This window comes from Leuciscus leuciscus, assembly GCF_965113295.1.
Source record: "Leuciscus leuciscus genome assembly, chromosome: 25".
Lineage (NCBI taxonomy): Eukaryota > Metazoa > Chordata > Actinopteri > Cypriniformes > Leuciscidae > Leuciscus > Leuciscus leuciscus.
The window spans coordinates 16,230,850-16,252,252 of NC_138724.1; the positions used below are offsets into that span (position 1 = coordinate 16,230,850).

Here is a 21,403-nt window from a genome sequence, read left to right on the forward strand (position 1 = left end):
TGGCATCTGGAAGGTTTATGATTTAGCAGTACTTGTTTGTCAGATGATACATGTACAGTAATATCAATGACAACCATTAATGTATTATTCTCAGTGTTGAGTCGTGTATGCATTACTGTAATGGCGTATAATACATATTAAACATACGAATCCACATTTCATGCAGAATGTAAGGTAAGACAGTTCTTTTTTAATTTTTATCAGGTGTCATTGAGATTATAATACAGAATATTCACTTTGAATGGCAGTTCAAAATAATGTGCTTTATAAAAATGTATTGATTCATTTTTTTACAATTTAGTGTGTAAGATTTGAAATCTCAATCAGTTGTTGCTAAAATGACAGAAATATTACTCTTGAACAACAATTGATTGTAAAGTGTCATGAATTTTGAATATTGAGCAACACATTTCTATTTACATATAGTTTACTAGCATACATAGTGACAGTTAACTTTAAGTATTTTTCACTGAAATGAAAAGTATAGAAATACTAAACTTACTTTGTTGTAAAAGCAAGTGTGCTATATAAATACTGATAAACAAGCATGTTGCTATTTCACCTGTAAGTTACTTTCTATATGACCAACATTTTACTATTTAATATGTTAATGGTTATAGTTCATTTAAAATTTCAAGCATCCACTTTGAATAGGAGCTCGACGTAATGAGCTATATAAATATTACTGTACTATTTAGAGACTATTTTATTAGAAATCTCAATCAGTTGTTGCTCAAATGACAGAAATACTATTTTTGAACAATGTACAGTAAAAACGTACAGTGTCCAAAAAGTGTACTCTATTATTTACTAGTTTTTTTTTACTGAAATTAAAGTACAGAAATACTGCTTTTACTTAGTAAATAGAAAATATGCTATATGAATATTAATAAACAAACTTGTTCCTATTTCACTTCAAAGTTACTTTCACATTTTTATTAATTGTCGCTGAAATTAAAAGTACATTTGATAAATAGCATTTTCCTCTTTATAAAGTAGAGAGCTCATTTACATTCCCATTAATTTGTTGCTGAAATCTTAACTGTTTATATTTGAATACTAATGTGATCTAAAAATTCAATTTAAGATTCAAGTAAAATCTATATGCATTGCTGCTGAAATTAAACTGGCAAAGATCCTTGAACCGTTATTTCACATGTCTTTGAACGGATCGCTGTGGCATTTTCAGGCCTGGCACAAATGAATACTGTCAGCATGCTCTGCTTAATGCAGTATGATGTGGCAGAGATTCATTTATAGCACGGAAGCCTCTCTCCTCCGGTCCAAACGTGTCTTTCTACAGCAATTAACTGCGGAAAGGTTGATCTTAGACGTGAGCTGGCAGAGATATGTCTTTGTCTACGGTACAGACCCACTGCTCTTGTCTTCAAAGGAAGGAGGCATCCTCCCCCAGGCAACACTGCAAGTTATATACTGATAAACTTTGTAACTTCCTACCTGCAAAAGTATTAAATGGAGTTTTGATGTAATTACTGCTCCAGTGATTTTGGTAGCTAGAAATGAGCTGTGGATTCATTGCCAGGCTCTGATTCCTATTAAAGAGGAAACTTTAACCTTTCATCGCTCATTTCCATAATTCATATTGACCTTTTATGTAACAAGAAGGGATTCAAACCATAAATGTAACTTATAGATGATTGGATGCACTCTACAATTGATTCATACAAGTAAAATGAGAAGGAAAAGGCAAAACTTTATTATACTTTACAACGGATAGTTCCGGTCAGAGCCTGACATGAACTTTTTTTTGCTCACCAGCCACTGTGGCCAGTGGTTTTCCAAAGTTACGAGCCACTCAGCATTTTCACTGGCCACAATTTCGACACAGATACCATGGGGAAAAACTGCCACATATATATATTTTTTATATTATCTCATAATTTGGCAGCAGGTATATTAGGCTGCTGTCACTTTAAGATCTGATGCACTGATCCAATATACTGTTACACGTGTGTTTTCTTTCTCAACTGTTTACATTCACTTAAAACATAACTGACTGTGTTTATGGGAATACTCACCAAGACCGACATTTTGACATTATTTTGTGTGCATTTGTTCAAGTGCAATAAGTACTGAGAGGCGGCTTTATGTTCGCACACTTTGGGTTCTTTCGCGCACTATATGCGGAATCCCACGTTGAAATTCAGGCCCTGTAACAGCAACAATATTCAAATGAAATGAGTAAGTGAGGAGAGGAGGGTTTGTGTGTAACTCGCTGTCGGAGAGATGAGAGAGCGAGAAAGCACAGCTGATATTGTGTATCTATTCTGCGGAAAATGAGTATTGGAAGCGTTGCCCTTTATTATGATTGATTGAGCCTCGAAGCCGTTGTATATTACTCTACAAACATACACCTTATACACCAATATTTTTATGGGCTAACCATTTTATAAAAGCAATAAGCCTGTTAAGCCGTGGTTTACAGTGAAATATGCATAAATATAATATAACATAAAATAAATATGCATTTACATCAATTTAATACACATTTGAATTAACAGTCATTAAATTTAAACTTGAATACAACATGCAAACTGAATACAACTGAAATATGCCATGAATACAATGAAGTACATTAGTACGGAGCCCCTCAAGGGACATTGAGATTAAAAAATATATGAAATGGGAGGAAAAAATATATTTAAATGCTTTTACGTCCCAAGAAATCTTACGTTTGCTCGCAAAGAATTTGCGGGGAATTTGCGAGAGAACGCAAAAGCGTTGACATATTTTTTTTCCTCTCATCTCATATTTTCTCCATAACCATGTTTCTTTTGTGGCTTTGTACGTTTATAAGATCTGGACAAAATTTAAAATAAATTTTTTACAGATTTTTCCCTTTTCTTTGATATTTTTCTTTGTCATTTGCACATGCATTACCATTAATCTACATTAATAAATGCTGCAAAAAATATTGTTTGTCAACTTCGCATTAACTAACATTTACGAATTAAACCTCATTGCCTACCTTTTGAAACAGTGTGTTTATGGTATTTACTGAGGCGACTCACTGGATTTAGGAATTGAGCACAATGACAAAGCGGAAAACCTTGTTAAGTGACTTTTATACGTATTAGCATAGAACTTTTTTGTGCTAATTATCTCGACTCTGACTGAAGTCGTTTGGTATAACATACACATACAGTGTTTTGTACAGATGTGAGTGTATCTCTTCCCACAGATGCTTTTGTTCCGGTTTCAAACCTTTCATCGCATGCACAGTGTGGTATGCATTTGTGTCGGCTTATGCACGTCGCACCGCTAATGGCTGCCACGGTTTGCGTGTGAAGCACAAAAGCCCTCTTCTCCCACGCTCAGCACACTTTTTGTGCGACACTGGCTGTGCTCGTGTCTGAGGGAAAAGGTGAGATTGTTCTGCCGTGTGATAGCAAACCGAGGCTTACTTCTGCCAAAATATTGAAAGGCTGTATAAAATGAACAGTAAACAGTGGAAAAGAAAATTTGGCTTCAATATGGGATTTATTTTCAAAATGAACTTGGCACTGATTGCATTAATATTTTAAATACTGCCTAATGTCTTTTAACTGCATTATGTGTGACTTGAAGGGAAACCTTTGCTCATTAAAAAAAGTTCTTTAGCAGATTTTTCAGTATAAAAATCTGAGCAGAATTAAACTTTGCATTTAGGAATTAATTATGCAAAACACCAAAAATAGATTTTCTGTATGAGATGCACTATATGGACACCATATGGAATTTAGAAAAATGTCAAAAAGATATGAGACAGTAGATTTTTTGTGATGTATGTCATAGTTTTGAATTTTAAATTCTAGCCATTATATAGAAAATATAAAGTATATAGTAAGTTTAAATAAAGTCATATGTTTTCTGTACGGGATGCACAATATTTTAATACCATATTTGGTGATCTGTCGATATTAGAGATTTTTTTAAAGAATTTGACATTTAATTGTTTTTTTAAACAGCCAAAAAGATATGACATTAGAATTGTTGTGGTGTATTTTATATTTTGAATTTGAATCTTTTTTTTTCTTTTTTTTTTTTTTGTGTATTTTTAATGTTGTCAAAATTCCAGTTTTCAGATTTCTCAGAAATTTGGATTGTACAAAAACTTGGCCAATGGTCAAGCTGATAAACTCTGGAAGCTTTTACTTGTTGTACACGTAAACTTGACCTTTGGAGTTTTTGTATAAGAACACAATTTTGTGAAAAGACAGAAGGTTAGTACACTTGTACTGGTCATCACACTGTACACAATTATATGATCAATAAGTAATGACAACATATGTTGTTTTTACATTGCTTTAACTCATCAAAATAAGTTAAGTCATTTTCATCTTTTTTAAAAGTTATGCAAGATTCAACAAATTTTTTAAGTCAGTTTAATTTGTCATTTAAGTTGAAATTACTTAAATATCCACGTTGAGTGTACTTAAGAATTTAAGGCAGCAACTTATTTTTTACAGTGCACAGATTGTGGTTCATTCATTGTATGTCTGTCTGACTTTCTACTGAATCAAAATTGTTTTTGTAGTATGCAAACTACAGCTGCTGAATTAACTGTCAGCACTGAGCTCACAGCTGGCACAATCTGCTAATTTATGTTGCCTTTTAAGCTTGATGGGAAAATGATCAAAAATTGTAATATTAATCATCCAGAATGCTTCTCAGCTCCTACCATCAAAATGAAGCACAGCAACATTTTCCTTTTTAATTACTATGAACCATGAAACATAAAATCTGTCATTTAGTTACTTCACAGTCTTATTTCGAATTTGAAAACAGGCTTAAAGGGATAGTTCACTTTGAAATAAATTTTTGGTATGTTTTAGCTTACCTCAAGGGCATCCAAGATGTAGGTGTCTTTTTTTTCAATTTGGATATTTTTAGGTCAAACCGTTCTTGTCTGTCAGTCATATAATGCAGGTCGATGGTCACTGTCTCAAAACACAAGCACAGAGTCCAAATTAAAACAATTCCCCGTCGTCCAAATTAAACAATTCCCCATCGTAAGTACACATTGATGGCCTAAGACACGAAACGAGCGGTTTGTGTGAGAAAACGAACAGTATTTATATCGTTTTTACCACTTATACACAGCCATGTCCGAGTGATCTGATCTGACGTGTACGCAGACTGGTGCATAGATATATACACTAGATGTCGCCTTGTCTACGGCAGTTCATTGGAACGAATGTATTTAAGGCGACATCTAGTGTGTATATCTATGCACCAGTCTGCGTACACGTCAGAGGTAAAAACGATATAAATACTGTTCGTTTTCTCACACAAACCGCTCGTTTCGTGTCTTAGGCCATCAATGTGTACTTACTAGGGGTGGCACGGTACATGAAAAAACATCCGAACCGTTCGGTTCGCTTGTCTCGGTTCGGTGCGTGTGTGCGTCGCGCGGTTCGACGCATGCGCAATGTAGCCTTGTGCCCGTGCTACTGCTAATACAATGCTAAATCATAAATCAGACAAATGTAGAATAACATTACAATGTCCAGCAATCGATTTAAATAGTACACTGGGTTTACTTAGACATTTAATGAGATCAACTCCACTAGGCTATATGTTGTTTTTTTCACGTGAATAAATAGGCTACATAGATCGACTGTTCCACGTACCGGTATGTACTTTAATGGTCCAGTGGCAGAACTTGCCAAGCGTGTCAAAGGTTCTGAGTTCTAATCTGCACTCGTATATATTTTTCTTTTTCATCAAAACCGATTATGTTTATCAGCGGTTGTATATCAAGCAGGGACAGATTTGTATGAATTTTGTTTTGTGATTTCATCGGAACGAATAGAGTAGCCTAGAGTCTCCTCAACGGACTGAAGCGCGCGTCTGAGTGAAGAATGTGCGGCCGCTGCGGTGTGTGCGCGAGCCACGAGAACACTGTATCAGCGCCACTGATCGCAACGGCAACGAGCACTTTGATCACTTGATTAAAAAAAACACATTTCAGCGCTAGATTGCTTCTTATTTAACAAACGAACGAAACGAATACTTTGCTAGTTAACTGGAAATGTTTTATTTATTTGTATTGGTACATCCGTGCTGGGACATAATATCAACCCTGGCAAAAAGTGGTGACAAATAACTGTCCGACACAGCCCACGGGAAATGAGAAGCTGCGTTTTGCAAACACACCCCATTTATGAAATAAATTAATTAATAATTAGATAATTCAGCTATATATCATATGCTGAAGTAAATTTTTGGAGTGTTAAAGATTAAAAGAAAAAACAACAACAAGAACCGTACAGAACCGAAAACCGTGACCCTAAAACCGTGATACAAACCGAACCGTGGGTTTTGTGAACCGTGCCACCCCTAGTACTTACGATGGGGAATTGTTTAATTTGGACGACGGGGAATTGTTTTAATTTGGACTCTGTGCTTGTGTTTTGAGACAGTGACCATCGACCTGCATTATATGACTGACAGACAAGAACGGTTTGACCTAAAAATATAAAAATTGAAACTACTGCGGAAAAAAAGACACCTACATCTTGGATGCCCTTGAGGTAAGCTAAAACATACCAAAAATTAATTTCAAAGTGAACTATCCCTTTAAAGAAACACTGACATCTTAAACTCAATTTCATAAGCTGCTCCACTCTTGAGTAATATGAGATATGGATCGTGTTGTTGTATGATTATTTTATCGAAGAAGTGACATTCCTGCTTACAATAGACAAGACGCCACAGGCGCTGATAAATTGTTTAAGATTGTAATTGTTGTACTACCTCTGTCGCACACAACGGTGTGACTAATGCAACCGCAAACTCCTAATGCCTCCGGCAGACTTGACACAGGGAGCTTTAAATGAGCTTCCTTACCAGACGTGGCCGCTGACCTATACAGAGTTCTATGATTCTGTGTCACGGCCTGTCTGAATATTTTATGAGAGCCAGGACGCCTGGAGAGTAGCAGATTCAGAGGTGAATTACATGGCGACGATAATGCGTGTTTGTTTATGAACCTCAGATGAACTAGTTGACTCATCACCTTCACAAAAATATAAGTGCTGTTACAAAACTTATTGCCTAAATAGGGAGCTGCCTTTTAACCTCACATCAAGAATGATAACTGCAATGATAAGTATAATGATAACTATATTAGCGTCCACACTAACAGATGATAATATTCGTTAAATCGTCTGCCACTTTAAATGCTTGAGCTCTTTACCGGTGGAATCTGATTCGCTGTCAATGTCTTGTTCATCAGCTGGGAAAAAAAAGTGATTCCAACAATATCATTCTTCTGTGTCATTAGCGTTATAGCTGTGGTGTGGATTTCGATATTCTCATAGAATTAGAATGATTATTAAAACTGTATAGTTATCGTTCTTGGTGTGAACAGGCTTTAAGTCAGCATCCTAAAGCTTGTGGGTTTCTCATAAGTGATTCATGTAGAAAGCTTTAACCAGCAAAATATGATTTCACTGCTGAATCTAGTAAAGTTTGGGCTTAGCATGTTGCTAAGCTAATGATGCAATACTTATGCAAGCACAAAAATATATAGTACACACAAGCATTGGATGGATTAAAAAACCCCACTATTTTTATATGTACTTTTAAAGGCGGTTTGAAGGTTTTTTTTCAATGTTAAAAACACTATACTGAGAGCAGGGTTGGGGAGTAACGGAATACATGTGGCGTTATGTAATCGGGATACAAAAATCCAGTAACTGTAATCCGTTACAGTTACTGTACGTCAAAAAACATACAGTAGTAATCAGATTATAGTTACATTTTGAAAAAAGGGGGAATACTTTCAGGATTACAATGGTTTCATTTAAAACTAAATAAATAAGTATTTTGGCATAATAACACTATATTAAGCACTGCTTGATTATACAGTAGTTCCTGGTTCTGTTGCCAGTAATGACTCACGTGTGCCACACGCTGGTGCATGTGCAAATAACAGCTGTCTACAATCTCCTCAGACGCAGAGTGAATCACTGCTGCTAGTAGAAACGATGCAGCCTGCGGGTAAAATCGCTTTTAATTCATGGAAATTCCGCTGCTATTTTGTAGAAATTAGGAGAGTAGCTTTTTTAGTACCCAAAATGTCCTTTCTTATCTTTTCTCACGTAACGGGATGTTCGCTGTCTACGTAACGTAGGGGAACTCCCACTGCCAACGCCCCACGTCCAGTCAGGCAAATTAAGAAAGATCACGGCTTTAGTCAACATGTAGGCCTATTTTAAAATAAACTAATATGTAGATTGTGTAAAAATTTTAATTTTTTTTTTTTTTTTTTTTTTTTGAAAAAACAAAAAACAAAAAAAAACTGTAATACCATACATTAGCCACTAGATGTCTGTATATCCCTTTACATAAATATATATTCAGGCATGTGTGTGTATTTTGCAAATATTGTACACTGGACCAAATTCTTAATAAATAAATAAAAACAATTTTTTTTTAATAACATTTCTTCTTGCTTGACTTTATTTATATACGTGACCTTGAAGTAATCCCAAAGTAATCAGTTACATTACTTTCATATTATAGTACTTGGATTACGTTACTGAATACTTTTTTTATGAAGTAATTTGTAACTGTAACGGAATACATTTTTAAAGTAACCCTCCCAAGCCTGACTGAGAGTAAGCCATTCGTTGGTTGATTTTTATTGAAAAGTGTAAACATAATGTCTCAGTGGCATTTTCAAAACATCGCTGTGTTTGTTTGAGTAGCCTGACCAGGCCAGCATAGCAACATTAACTCAACCAATGGTGTGAGATTGGGGCGGAGCTATCTGTTTGCTGACCAATGGCAGTTAGGGGGAGTGTTTTGAGAAGTCTTAAAGGGTTAGTTCACCCAAAAAAGAAAATTCTGTCAGTAATTACTCACCCTCATGTTGTTCCAACCCCGTAAGACCTTCGTTCATCTTCGGAACACAAATTAAGATATTTTTGATTAAATCTGAGAGCTGATCACTCCTCCATAGGCTTCTAAGTGATTGAAACTTGCTGGCCCAGAAAAGTTATTAAAGAGATCGTTAATATAGTCCAAGTGACTACAGTGGCTCAATCTTAAGTTTATCAAGCGATGAGAATACTTTTTGTGCGCAAAAACAAAAAAAATAACGACTTTATTCCACTATTCATTCCTTCTCTCTTTAAATGTAAAGAGAGGTATTACAGGGTTGGAACAACATGAGGGTGAGTAATTACTGACAGAATTGTCATTTTTGGGTGAACTAACCCTTTAAGGAAGGTGCTATTGTGTCTATCGTAGAATTTGAAGAAAATAATATAATAAAATAACTATAAAAAATTGCAAATGATTATTATTAATAGTAATTATGATGAGAGTTGAGTCACTTTAAGACTTTCAAGTGCATAAATATATTGTGTAGTATTTAGCAAACCTGTAAAGCAACCTAAATCAGGGATGAAAAGACCATTTTCAGCAGTTTCAGGTCATTTATTATAGAAATATAGCATTTATAGTCTTTTTAATTGTTATAGCACCTGATCTTCCAAAAAGTTTGCATGCTTCTTTAGATTCACATGTCACTTGTGTTTGCCTAATTTTTGAATATCTGAGGTTTTCTTAAGGAATTATAGACACTTGATCATGCCCATATTTTATGAAAATGATAAATTGGCATTGTTATCTTTAGAAAATCCTGCCTATTTTGTTCCACACAGTACAGATAGGCTTTCTATATATCATATTATATTTGGGGCCTATAGTGCCCGGTAGTGTTCTTGTAAACCCCTTTTCCATTGTTTTGGGAACAGTGTCACAAATTTGCAGTTTGCAGCAATTTCGCCGGTGGCTCAGTGGTTAGCATTGTCGCCTCAAAGCCAGAATGTCCCTGGTTCGAGTCTAGACTGAGCTTCACATTTACTCCTTATTTACCTTTTAAAGGGTGCATATTAAAAATGATATTGTGAGGTTGCATCTCAAGTGAGACCTGAGATCTCTGAGTGTGCCCCATGGAGACGCCCCACCAGCAGACATTATCACTGCACAGCATCTCAATTACATGATGTTGACGGAATTGATAACAAAGGAGAACAGCCACCATTAAGGAAAGCATGATTATCCTTGAAAGGTGAAATAGTTTGGAGACATTAAAATAATGAGACATCTCAGCTTTGCTGGAAACTTAACTGAACAAGAATTTTTGATGATAAACAAAACAACGTTGAAAGCATAACAAAACCAGCATAGAGCACTTGGTACAGACTGACGCTCCAGCTCCACCTCCTTCCTCATCACTCGCGCTACTGCTCATGGGTAATGTAGTTTGTTTGTATATATTGTAAAGGTTAACAACAAAACGATCACAAACATTAAAGCAATCATAATCATTTAACCTTATATTTATAATTATTCAACGTCAATTGCAACAAAAGGACACCCGTTCGGCATAATAACTGGGTGTCTTCCGGTGAATTGGGCATCATGATGGCTTCCACAGCTGCTCTCGGGATGAGGCCATCATAGCTGTTCATTAAATGGACTGTAGTGGTGAGAGCACGTTTTTGGAGGGGTACTGGAGTGTTTAACTCAGGCTGTGAAGTGCTTATGCTGTAATTGAGGGCTTAGAGGCAAGATGGAGGGTTATTATAGCCACACTTTACGCCAAGCAGTGGCCCGTTTCCATATCAAATGCTCCTTGCTGCAAATTCCCTGACAACATGATATTGCCTGAGGATTTCAAATTGACCCGGAGAGCAGATGGTTTGTTTTGGAGTCAGAGACAGCGAGCACGAATCCTCCATTAGTGTGACTGTTAGAGTGTCTGAGATGTATTAAGGACCTGATCAGATCTTGACGACATGGCTTGTCACAATTTTTCTTGCCGCATCTCTGAATACAGAAACCGAATTGCTATTGTGTACATTTCGGTGGATATGACACCGTGGCCGCAGGTTTTCAAGTGCGCTGAGTGAATTGCATTAGACCGAGTAAATAAGCCGGGACGTGTTTGACATCACCTCGTGTTCCCGCAGGCACCTTGGGCAAGGTGACACTATCAGATATCATTTGAATCTAAACACGCTTTCCTCACTCCGCTGAGAGAAACACTGAATCTGTTTGTTGTTTTCTGGTCCCTCTGTATCTAATCTATGTGCGTCCCTGTCCATCTTGTAATGGAATAAGTTTCCGTTGCCGCTCCGGTGTTTTCATCCTTCCTTCCGTGCTTTCTGACCTTCTGATGTCCTTTCTCTCTTTTTCTCTCTTTGTCACTCTCTTCTGCTTTCATACTCAATTTCATTTGCAATATCCCTTTATCGTATTTTCTGTCATCTTCCTTTTGCCTATGTATCTTTCTTTTGTCTCCATTATCATGTTTTATTTCATCCCATCCCATCCTTTCATTTATTTTCCTCATATCCAATTCCTCTTATTCTTTCCTTTTCCTTTTTCCCTGTTTTCTTTCCTTTCATTCAATTCACTTCCTCTTATCCAATTTCCTTTTTCCAATTCTTATCCAATTATACTTTCCTTTACTATTCCTTTTATTTCCTTTACACTTCCCCTTTCATTTCCTTTCCCTTTAATCCCTTCCCTCCCTTTCATTTCCTTGCCTCTTATCCAATGAATTTTTCTTTAAATTTTATTTTCCTCTTATCCCTTCCCTCCCTCCATTTTTATTTCCTCTTATCCAATTTTTTCCCCAAAATCTTATCCAATCATCTTTTCCCCTTTCTTTTCCTTTCTTTCCCCATTCTCCTTTCTTTTACTTTATCTTTCCTTTCATTCCATCCATTCCTTTCATTTCTTTTACTCTTATCCAATTATCCTTTCCTTTTCCTTTCGTTTTATCCCCCCTTCCTTCCATTTAATTTGTTCTTATCCTTTCATTTTCTTTAAATTTTTTCCTTTTAACCAATTCCTTCCTTTTTCATCCCATCCCATCCCATCACTTTCTTCCATTCCATTTCCTCTTATATAATTTTTTTCTAATTTCTAACTTTACTTTTTCTCCCTTCCCTTCCCTTCCCTTCCCTTCCCTTCCCTTCCCTTCCCTTCCCTTCCCTTCCCTTCCCTTCCCTTCCCTTCCCTTCCCTTCCCTTCCCTTCCCTTCCCTTCCCTTCCCTTCCCTTCCCTTCCCTTCCCTTCCCTTCCCTTCCCCCCCTCCCCTCCCCTTCCCTTCCCTTCCCCTCCCCTCCCCTCCCCTCCCCTCCCCTCCCCTACCTTCCCCATCAATTCCTTTAATTTCAATTCCAATCTTTCCTCTTATTCAATTCCTTTCATTTCAATTTCAATCTTTCCTCTTATCCAATTCCTTTCCATTCCTTTTCCTTTCCTCACTCTCTATCTCTCCATCATTCATTATCCATCCCCATATACTCTCTCTCTCTCTCTCTCTCTCTCTCTCTCTCTGCCACTTCCTCATCTTCTTTCTCTCAGGCGGTGTGTGTATTGCTCAGTCTCTGAAGATCCCCAGAGAGCCCAGACCGGGAGAGTTCGACAAGATCATCCTGCGGCTACTGGAGACACCCAATGCTCGTGCTATCGTCATGTTTGCGAATGAAGATGACATCAGGTGTCTTTATCTATAGCAATTTTCTTTCCATCATATTCATTGTGGTATAGATATTAAATAATAATGGTAATCTGTACTTGTAATATGCTGAAAAAAGAATAGGCCTAAGAAGTCTTTTACAAGCATTTCACACTGACATTTTTTTTGTATGGATTATTTTTTACTGAGAAATAAGAGTAATGGCTTTCATGAGTCTATGTTTTTCCCATTAATGCTGCCACTTTTAAATTTGTAATGTATTTGGTTGGGCTAAAATTTGTAGGGCAGGATGAGTCCTCAATATATACAATCATTCAAAAGTTTGGGGTCAGTAAGTTATTTAAAATGTTAATAATTTTTCAGAATATGACTGTTTTTACTGCAATTTTGATCGAATAAATACAGCCCTGGCAAAAGACTTTTTCAAAAATGTGTATTTTTAAAAACGTACCAACGTTAATCTTTTGAAGGCTAGTAGTATTTGATCCTTTTACCGAGAATATTTTGAAGTTGTTGTAACTTCTAGAAGTCTGGTAACTTTCAGAGGTAGACTTGCATTTAGGTGTTTTAGTTAATAAATTCATTTAAGTTAATAAATGTATTGGAAATGCACTAAAAGCCATAAGAAGTCAAATGTTGAGTTAATAGGGTCTTTAAATAAAATCAGTTGAAAAGCTACCAATTTTGGACGAATCACAGATACTTAACTATGACTTTCATGGAGTTAAATTGAAGATGATGCAGTCGAGCCATAAGTATTGCTCTTAGGTGAAAACCTCAAGAACAGGTGAAGTCAGCTATTTCCTATAATGTGCCGTCTAAGGCCTGGAGAACTCATTTTAACATAATCCACTTTTCAGTCATTTTTGCCATGAAATTTCATGTACCTGTAGCACAGGACCAAATCACGTCCCCATATTCCAGAGAGCCACTGGCCTTCTAAGCCTATTACATGATGTCCTTTGGAATCTTGCCCATTACGCTGATGACTTCATTCTAAGTGGTCTAACAGAACACTGTTGACCTCAGAAAATCAGAACAAATCAAGTCTGTTTGAAGGAAATTTTCAAGGTTTCTAGGTTTTAGGATACTTCACTGCCTCACATGTGAATGTGTATTTTGTTTGCTCATCTTTCAGACGTGTATTGGATGCTGCAATGCGCAATAACCAAACAGGTCACTTCCTGTGGGTGGGATCAGACAGCTGGGGCTCAAAGATATCTCCTGTCGTCCAGCAGGAAAGTGTGGCAGAAGGTGCTATTACCATCCTCCCAAAAAGAGCATCCATAGAAGGTAAAATGGTAATTGTCTAGTGGACGAATTCTGATTTAATATTTCTCTTGCAATTCCAGTCCAATTCCAATGCTTTCATACTTATTTTCAGCCTTTGACAGATACTTCAAAAGCCGCTCCTTGTCCAACAACCGACGGAACGTTTGGTTTGCAGAGTTCTGGGAGGAGAATTTTGGATGCAAGTTAGGGATGCATGGGAAGCGTCCAGGCAGCCCGAAGAAATGCACTGGTATGAGAAGGTTTTGCATTACTGTCTTTTAACCTGGATTAGAAATTACACTGTTACTGTTAGAGTTCTCTTCTGCCTGGGAGGCAAAACGGTCCATCACGCTGACATCGGATTGGATCTCTTTGAGGATTCAGTGTTTCTAGTGGTTGAGAAGATCAATGGGGACATCAGGAATAAGAGATTCTGTTTAGACAGGAACTGGTAAAGCCTTTAAATAAACAGCAGTCTTACTGATGTCCATTTGCGCACAATGGAGGTCAAAATTGTTCCGTCTTCACAATCTGACAGTCCTTCTAAGCTCTGATTGATTTACTCAAAGGCTAGCTGAATTATTTAAGCAGACGCTTAGTCTTTATGGAATCAGCTCTACATTTATGGCTGCTTTTCTATGCCATTTAGCAAAAAAAATAGTTTGTTTAGTTTTAGCTTTAGTTTGGTGACCTAACATTTAGCACTTGTACTCCAAAATAAGTAAAAGTGAAAGCATTCACATACCATTTTGCTTCTGTTATGTGATCTATTTCGAATAGAACAAAATTTGGAAGTGGAAACGGATTGGTAATGTCATTTCAGAGGCGGAACAAGTTCTACATTTGATGAAAGATTACGCTAACACTTTCTTTGGAATGCGCACTAAAAAAGTGTTAGCAGTAAGACCAGGAACATTAAGAAATTAAATAATAGAATAGTGACATTCATGTCATAGCATATAACTTTACACAGAAAATGCTATTTTCATGCTAAAATCATGTTAATCATATTTTAATATTTTAATGTTTACAGATTGACCCCATTCACTTCCATTGTAACTGCCAGTAATAGAAACCTAGATGTTTTCCTTTTGAAATAAAAATCTAAACTGAGCCTAAAATATTAAATTAAAGTAGGAGGACTTGGCTAAAATAAAATGTACATTTTTTATTTGATCTTAATTTAAGCAATTGACTGCCCCAGGTTCACCATGGCGACAGTTGCTCTTGTTGTTGCTCTTGTCTCCTCTTGTCACTTAATTCTCCTTCTCTCCTGTATGAAACTCATGTGTACAGCTACATAGAGCAGATGGACATTTGGGGTCCTTTTATGAAAGCACAGTTATTGTTCTGGCACGGTGATTTGACATAATGAGAATAATTACATAGCTGTGGATGCGGCACATCGCTCTCTCTCTCTCTTGCTCTCTCGCTCTTGCTCTCTCGCTCTCTCTTTCTGAATGATCTGTAAAGAGATGCTCAGACTACGCTTCACTGCAAATGGATGCCTCTGTCAACAGCACGCTGGCAGAAATGCTGATTACGATCATCTATTCCTTAAAGAAGTACGAAGAGGGAGAGCTATTAAGCCATGACAAAAATGCTCTTTTTGTCAAATAACAAAAACAGACGCTGAGAGATCCCAGCTGTCAGGGGCCGTGCAGTGCTTGGGCCTAGAAAATTTGAATAGAAGCACCGAAGATGCCTGAAGACACATGCACATAAGGACGCAAATACACCATTACATCAAGTATTCAAATACTGCAAAACAACATTATGTTGCACTTGCAATGCATTTAACTTCTCAAATGTAACATTTGTGAGTGGAACAAAATATTTGGTGAGAAATAATGTTGGATGGAACTTTATTTTATCCATCAGCATGTAACTCACTTTTTTTTTTTTTTACATGAATACCTCACATAATGTTTATTTTTTTATATCCAGACACTTGGGATGGGCTAGAACACAACAACCCAGAACACCCTATATCTAGCAACTTTCTATCAATCAAACAGAACACCATAGCAACCACATAGGAATTGTATTTAGGCCCTTGACTTTGACTTTCTAAGCAACAATCCAGAATGCTATATCAACCGTCTAGCAACTCCCTAGCAACCTCCCAGGACACCCTAACAACCACATAGAAATGTTGTTTGAGGCTCTTGACTTTGACTAGTAAGCAACAACCCAGAATGCTATAGTAACCATCTAGCAACTCACTAGAGACCACCCAGAACACCCTAGCAACTCCTTAACATCCACTCAGAACACCCTAGCTACCACATAGCAACTCCCTAGCAGCTACCCAAAACACCCTAGCAACTATCTAGGAACTTCCTAGCAACCACCAAGAACAGCCTTGCAATCACATAGAAATGTAGTTTTAGGCTCTGACTTGGACTAGTAAGCAACAACCCTGAATGCTAGTAACCATCTAGCAACTCCCTAGAAACCACCCAGAAAATATCATAGCAACCACATTTTGTTTGAGCCTTTTGACTTGGACTAGTAAGCAACAACACAGAACACTATAGTAACTGTCTTGCAACTCCATAGAAACCACTCAGAGTATCCTAGCAACTCCTTAACAACCAGCAACTACATAGCAGCTTCCTAGCAAGCACCCAGAATACCAAAGCAACCATATAGAAATGTTGTTTCAAAGGCTTCTTTTACTTTAGCTAGTAAAAACCCATAAAAACATAGCAGCTCTCTAGAAACTACCCAGAACTCTCTAAAAACCATATAAAAACATCCTGTTTCAGAATCTAAAAAATCTTTATAATAATGTGCACTAAAGTCACCTGGTCCATTTTTATTGCATGTTGCCTTAGAGACATGCATCTGTGTCAGAAGCTCTAGCTTTTGTGTGTGTGTGTCTGCAAGGGGGTCAAAGGGGCCAATTCAAGTCACATGATCGGTGATGCACTGCTGATTTTTTTTGTTTCAGCACATCTCCAGGCAGCCTTATAGACAAGCAATTGTGAATCAGAGCACTCAACGCCATAGTGTTATATTTAGTAGAGCAGTGATGCTTTCCTGTCTGGGCTGTTAGCGGAGGTAGCAAGCCGTGAGAATGCATCAGCTCACTTTAGGGGATCTCAGTCATGGCATTCACTTACGCTATAGCCCGATTTAGACTTCATAAACTCTCCATGCATTCAGTTCAGAAAGAAAATAGGCTGTACTGGAATAAAAAATCAAAGTGGACAAACTAGCATCTCTTTTCTAGAAGTGCAAGCATTTGATGCTCGACCAGAGTGCAAATATAGACTTGTTCAGCGTAACAGTTAAATATGATGTTTGAAGGGAAGATGGCTGTTTGGTGTAGTCTGATTGCATTTGTGCTGGCTGTATAAATAATTGCCTAGTGGTTAGAGTCAGACCATCGAAAGTAGGGACCAGATTATAGGCAACGTTCACAACGGCTGCATCCGAGATCGCATACTTCCCTACTATATAGTAGGCGAAAAACAGTATGTGACAAAATATGTATGTCCGAATTCACAGTACTCATGAAAGAGTAGTCAAAAGTACCCAGATGACTTACTTCTTCCAGGGAGATTCTGAAGTGTTTATATGATGGACCCTTTACTATACCATGAGGCCACTGGAGAGGATTTGTGTATGGCAGTGAAGTGACGTAAGGTCACATGATAATGACAACATGGCGAACATAGTACATCCAGATTACATTCATACTATACACATTAATACTATATAGAACGTCCTTTTTTAGGGGTTGGGAAGTAATTACTTATTCAGAATAAGTTCGGACGCAGCCAATGTCAGTTTTTAGGACTGATGTCTCAAAATGTCCCATTCAAACAGAAACTTATAGTAGCGTCTTGCAACCACCCATAACCTACCATTGCATCAGTGACTTTCTCACACTTCAGTGAGAAAATGTAAAAATCTACTTTTCAAGGCACATTTATAGTCACTGAATCCTGTTCCAATTGAATCAGACGCTCCAATTAGCATTACACATCCAGAATTTTTTTCTCTGAGATGTACATTATGCTGACTACAACATCTTCCAGACAGAAATCTTCAAGAAGAGAGCGATCTTTCGTTTATTCTGACTGTTCTTAAGACAAGCACTTTGGGCTGAATCCCATGGAAAGATGTCAGGCAAATGAAACTGGATTTACAAAATGTGCCGCGATGGGTTTTGCTGGAGGAAAGCGAATGAGGGAAATCTCCGGACTCAGCTTGCCTGCTGAAGAAGGCGTATTTTGACTAGTAAGGAATTGAGTTTGAAAGCGGCCTATGCGTGTAAGACTTATCTGTGGGATTGAGGCAGGCAGTAGCGGTCTGAATTGATTTTATGATCACCCAGAGATTGAGGTTTGGTGAAGCTTTTATCAGAGTGGCTCTGTGGAGTAATCATACACTATGACAAACAGCCGACTCAGCAACACGTGTGGTCAGCATTCACCTGTGTGTATGAAGAGCAAAGAGAGGTCTATGAATGTAAGATTAACCCTCTGGCACAGTCTGCAAAAGTGCTGATATCACAGGGTTTGCTTTCACGTGTTGCAGCATGTCTGTAAGGCAGGCGCGTCTCCATGTATTGATGTCCTCGGTTGTGGGATACATCTTATGTGTCCTACATGTTGCATCAGACCTGACAGGGAAGCTAATGGAGTTTGATTTTGTATTCTGTTACATTTGCTTCTTACATCACGTGTGTGCAGTAAAGTGTGTGTGTGTGAATATTTATGACTGGGATTCCTGTGTAAGGATCGATCGAATGGGATTTGCCTTTTTAAAGAAATATTCTTAGGGGTTTTTTTGTGACAAATTTACCCCATTGACTTTCTTAAAGGGATAGTTCACCCAAAAATAACAACTCTTTACTCACCCTCATGTCATAAACACAAAGAAAGATATTTTGAAAAATTATATCACTTTAATTTTAAAAAAATTTTAAATGACAGATTTTTAATTTTGGGGGTAAATCCTTTAATTAATGTTCCTAGTGTTATTGAAATTCTAAAAAACTTTGCTAAATGGCTCCGAAACAAATACAAAGTTATGTCATGGAATTCTACATGGCACAGGCTCATATGTCCTTGACTCAATTTGCTTGCAGTCACATTGTTCTCTATAGGGCACAGCTGATTGGTCCCTGCTGTATCAGTAGCCAATGAGCTCGCTGCTTAACCCTCAAATACTTAGTCAGCATTTGCTGTAGCAGTTGCAGCGTGCTTTCAGAAACCCTCCACCTTCCCCAGCTCCACCTTTATGGATCTGCTTATAGACCAGATCAGTTCTGTCAAGAACACTTTATGATGCTTTCTAGAGTCTCTTAATAGATTTGTAAGGGCACAAATGATGAGGGATACTACTTGATTTGGTTGTGAACAACTTGATTAATGAATCGTTTGAGGAAATTACTCATAGTACACAAAATCATACTCGGGGTTATCCTCTGGCATAAGATGCATCTTGCAGAAATAGTCACAAAATAAATCTTTAGTTAATTGATTCAGAAGATTAAAGATTCAAAAGAATCACTGGGATTCATCAAAGGTGTCTTTTGCAGTTTAACTTATTGGTATAGAAACACAATCCAGTCAATTCAAGATGAAAAGTTACATTTTGACCTACATTTAAAAAAAATAATATCCTGACGCTCGTACATCACATTACAGAAGTGTAATGAGTTGCGGATATCATTTCATGTTGACTCTACCTGGTTTTGATATTTCTGATGAAGATTACATAAGAACAAGACATATAGAATAGGTTCTAGGTTGTTAAAAACTTTTTGTGTAAGGTCTATTGCCAATTGTGTAGAGATATATGAAGCACACAAGCATTTTTCTGCATTGAGAAATCTTTCACCCTCACATGAAATTCCCAATTGAAATGACTGGATTTTGTCACGTGATACATAGCTAGTCCGTTGAAATGAACCCAGAATATTCCTTTAATGGATGCTAAGCCACACTAGCGCTCACATCAGTAAAGTCTGATGAACTTTGCAAATTCTCTTTTGTAGATCGCGGCTCTCTCCACAGAGTGGAGCTCGGTCTCCTCTCCGGTGCAGCTATTGATTTATTGTAAATGGCAGGTGAGACTCCAGAGGGCATGTAGGTACAAAGAGTTTGGATTGTAGGAGCAGGAACACCCACATCCTTTCTTTTTCAGGTGCTCAGATGCTAATAACACAACAGTGGTACAAGTAGCCTGAGGTGATCAGCTGCATGGACCCTCACTGGGCCCTGAGTAGGCGCACACTTACATATGCAGGGCTGGAACTCAAAGTTAATAGCACTCACATCCCCTCACCAATACCCCAGCCACGAAACGGGCGACTTTTTACAACTAACTTATGCGCTAAGGTAGGAGTGATTATACAGGAGTGTCAACAAAACATTCACAGTATGTTCCTTTTCAGATGAAGTGGGAAATCTGTTCGGATTAAAGTTGTGAAAATGGATTCAGAGGTCAATCAAAGTCACAAACTTTCGGTCCGAATGCTAATGTAAGAACTCCACGGGCGAAAAATACAGCGTCTGATGTTTGAATGTGTCTGATGGTTGGGCACAAGGTGGGCAGAGGGTGGACGTCCTTGATACTAACATTGTTCTCCTGTTCGGAATACCATGTAATTTGCTCGCACTGTCATTTAGGTCCATTCGCGAGCGTTTTTGTGCGCGTGTGTTCGTGCGTCGCGAATGCTTCACTGAGTTAAGAATCTCTGTGTGATAATTAGTGTTTAGTGCAAACTTCCACTCAAGCGAGGATAAGAGGACACCATGATCATTGTCAGACAATTTATTGGAGAGAACACTTTTGATAATGACTTTGAATTAATTACCTGTGTGCTCTCGCTGTGAGTGGACGCCGTGACTTTCGGAAAACGAGGCCACGTGGAGATCCGTGTTAAAACACTCTGTATCTCAGTGTCTTACACGTCCATATTAATTGTTTCTCATTTCATGTTCTGTGAAGAAAATAAGAAAAAAAGGGATTATCCCTTGACTTGGATTATCCCTTGATTTTATTATTCATAAAAAGTTATATACAATTTTTTAAATATATTTAGTATATTTTATTCATAGAAATAATAATAATAATAATTATTATTATTAATGAGGTTTTACATATATTACCAATTTTCTCCTTCTCATCACTCCTCTGGCTTGATATTATTGATATTTATACATATAGCTGGTTTGAAATGTATATATATATATATATATATATATATATATATATATATATATATATATATATATTAGGGCTTCACAATATATAAAAAAAAAAAAGATAACTCTTTAAATAATGCAATATTTAATACGATACAATAAAGTGTGTAAATGTAAATTATATTTAGATATTTTAAAAACTGAAAATGATATAACCAATATATATGTTTCTATTTTTTAAGAGAAGAAAGTATCCCAACAAATTCTTAAAGTGAACAGTGTTTTACTGTAGCATAGATACGGTATATATCTACATAAAAAGTAAATGTCATTTTAACGTCAGTGTATATGGTTTCAGGTAGGCCTACATCCGGTTTATTTAACAACAGAAATTGAATAATTAAATATAAAAATAAAGAAATAATTAAATAATTAAATATACACTGATTCT

General features: G+C 37.1%; 1 protein-coding gene across 2 annotated transcripts in view; it reads left to right on the forward strand.

The window, feature by feature from the left end:
- grm8b (glutamate receptor, metabotropic 8b) overlaps positions 1–21,403 on the forward strand; it is a 172,450-nt gene that overhangs the window by 98,343 nt on the left and 52,704 nt on the right. For both annotated transcript variants that reach the window (XM_082159287.1, XM_082159286.1), the window contains 3 exons: positions 12,397–12,532; positions 13,650–13,804; positions 13,896–14,033. In XM_082159287.1, coding sequence (XP_082015413.1) covers positions 12,397–12,532; positions 13,650–13,804; positions 13,896–14,033 — 429 coding nt within the window. The remainder of the gene's footprint in view (positions 1–12,396; positions 12,533–13,649; positions 13,805–13,895; positions 14,034–21,403) is intronic.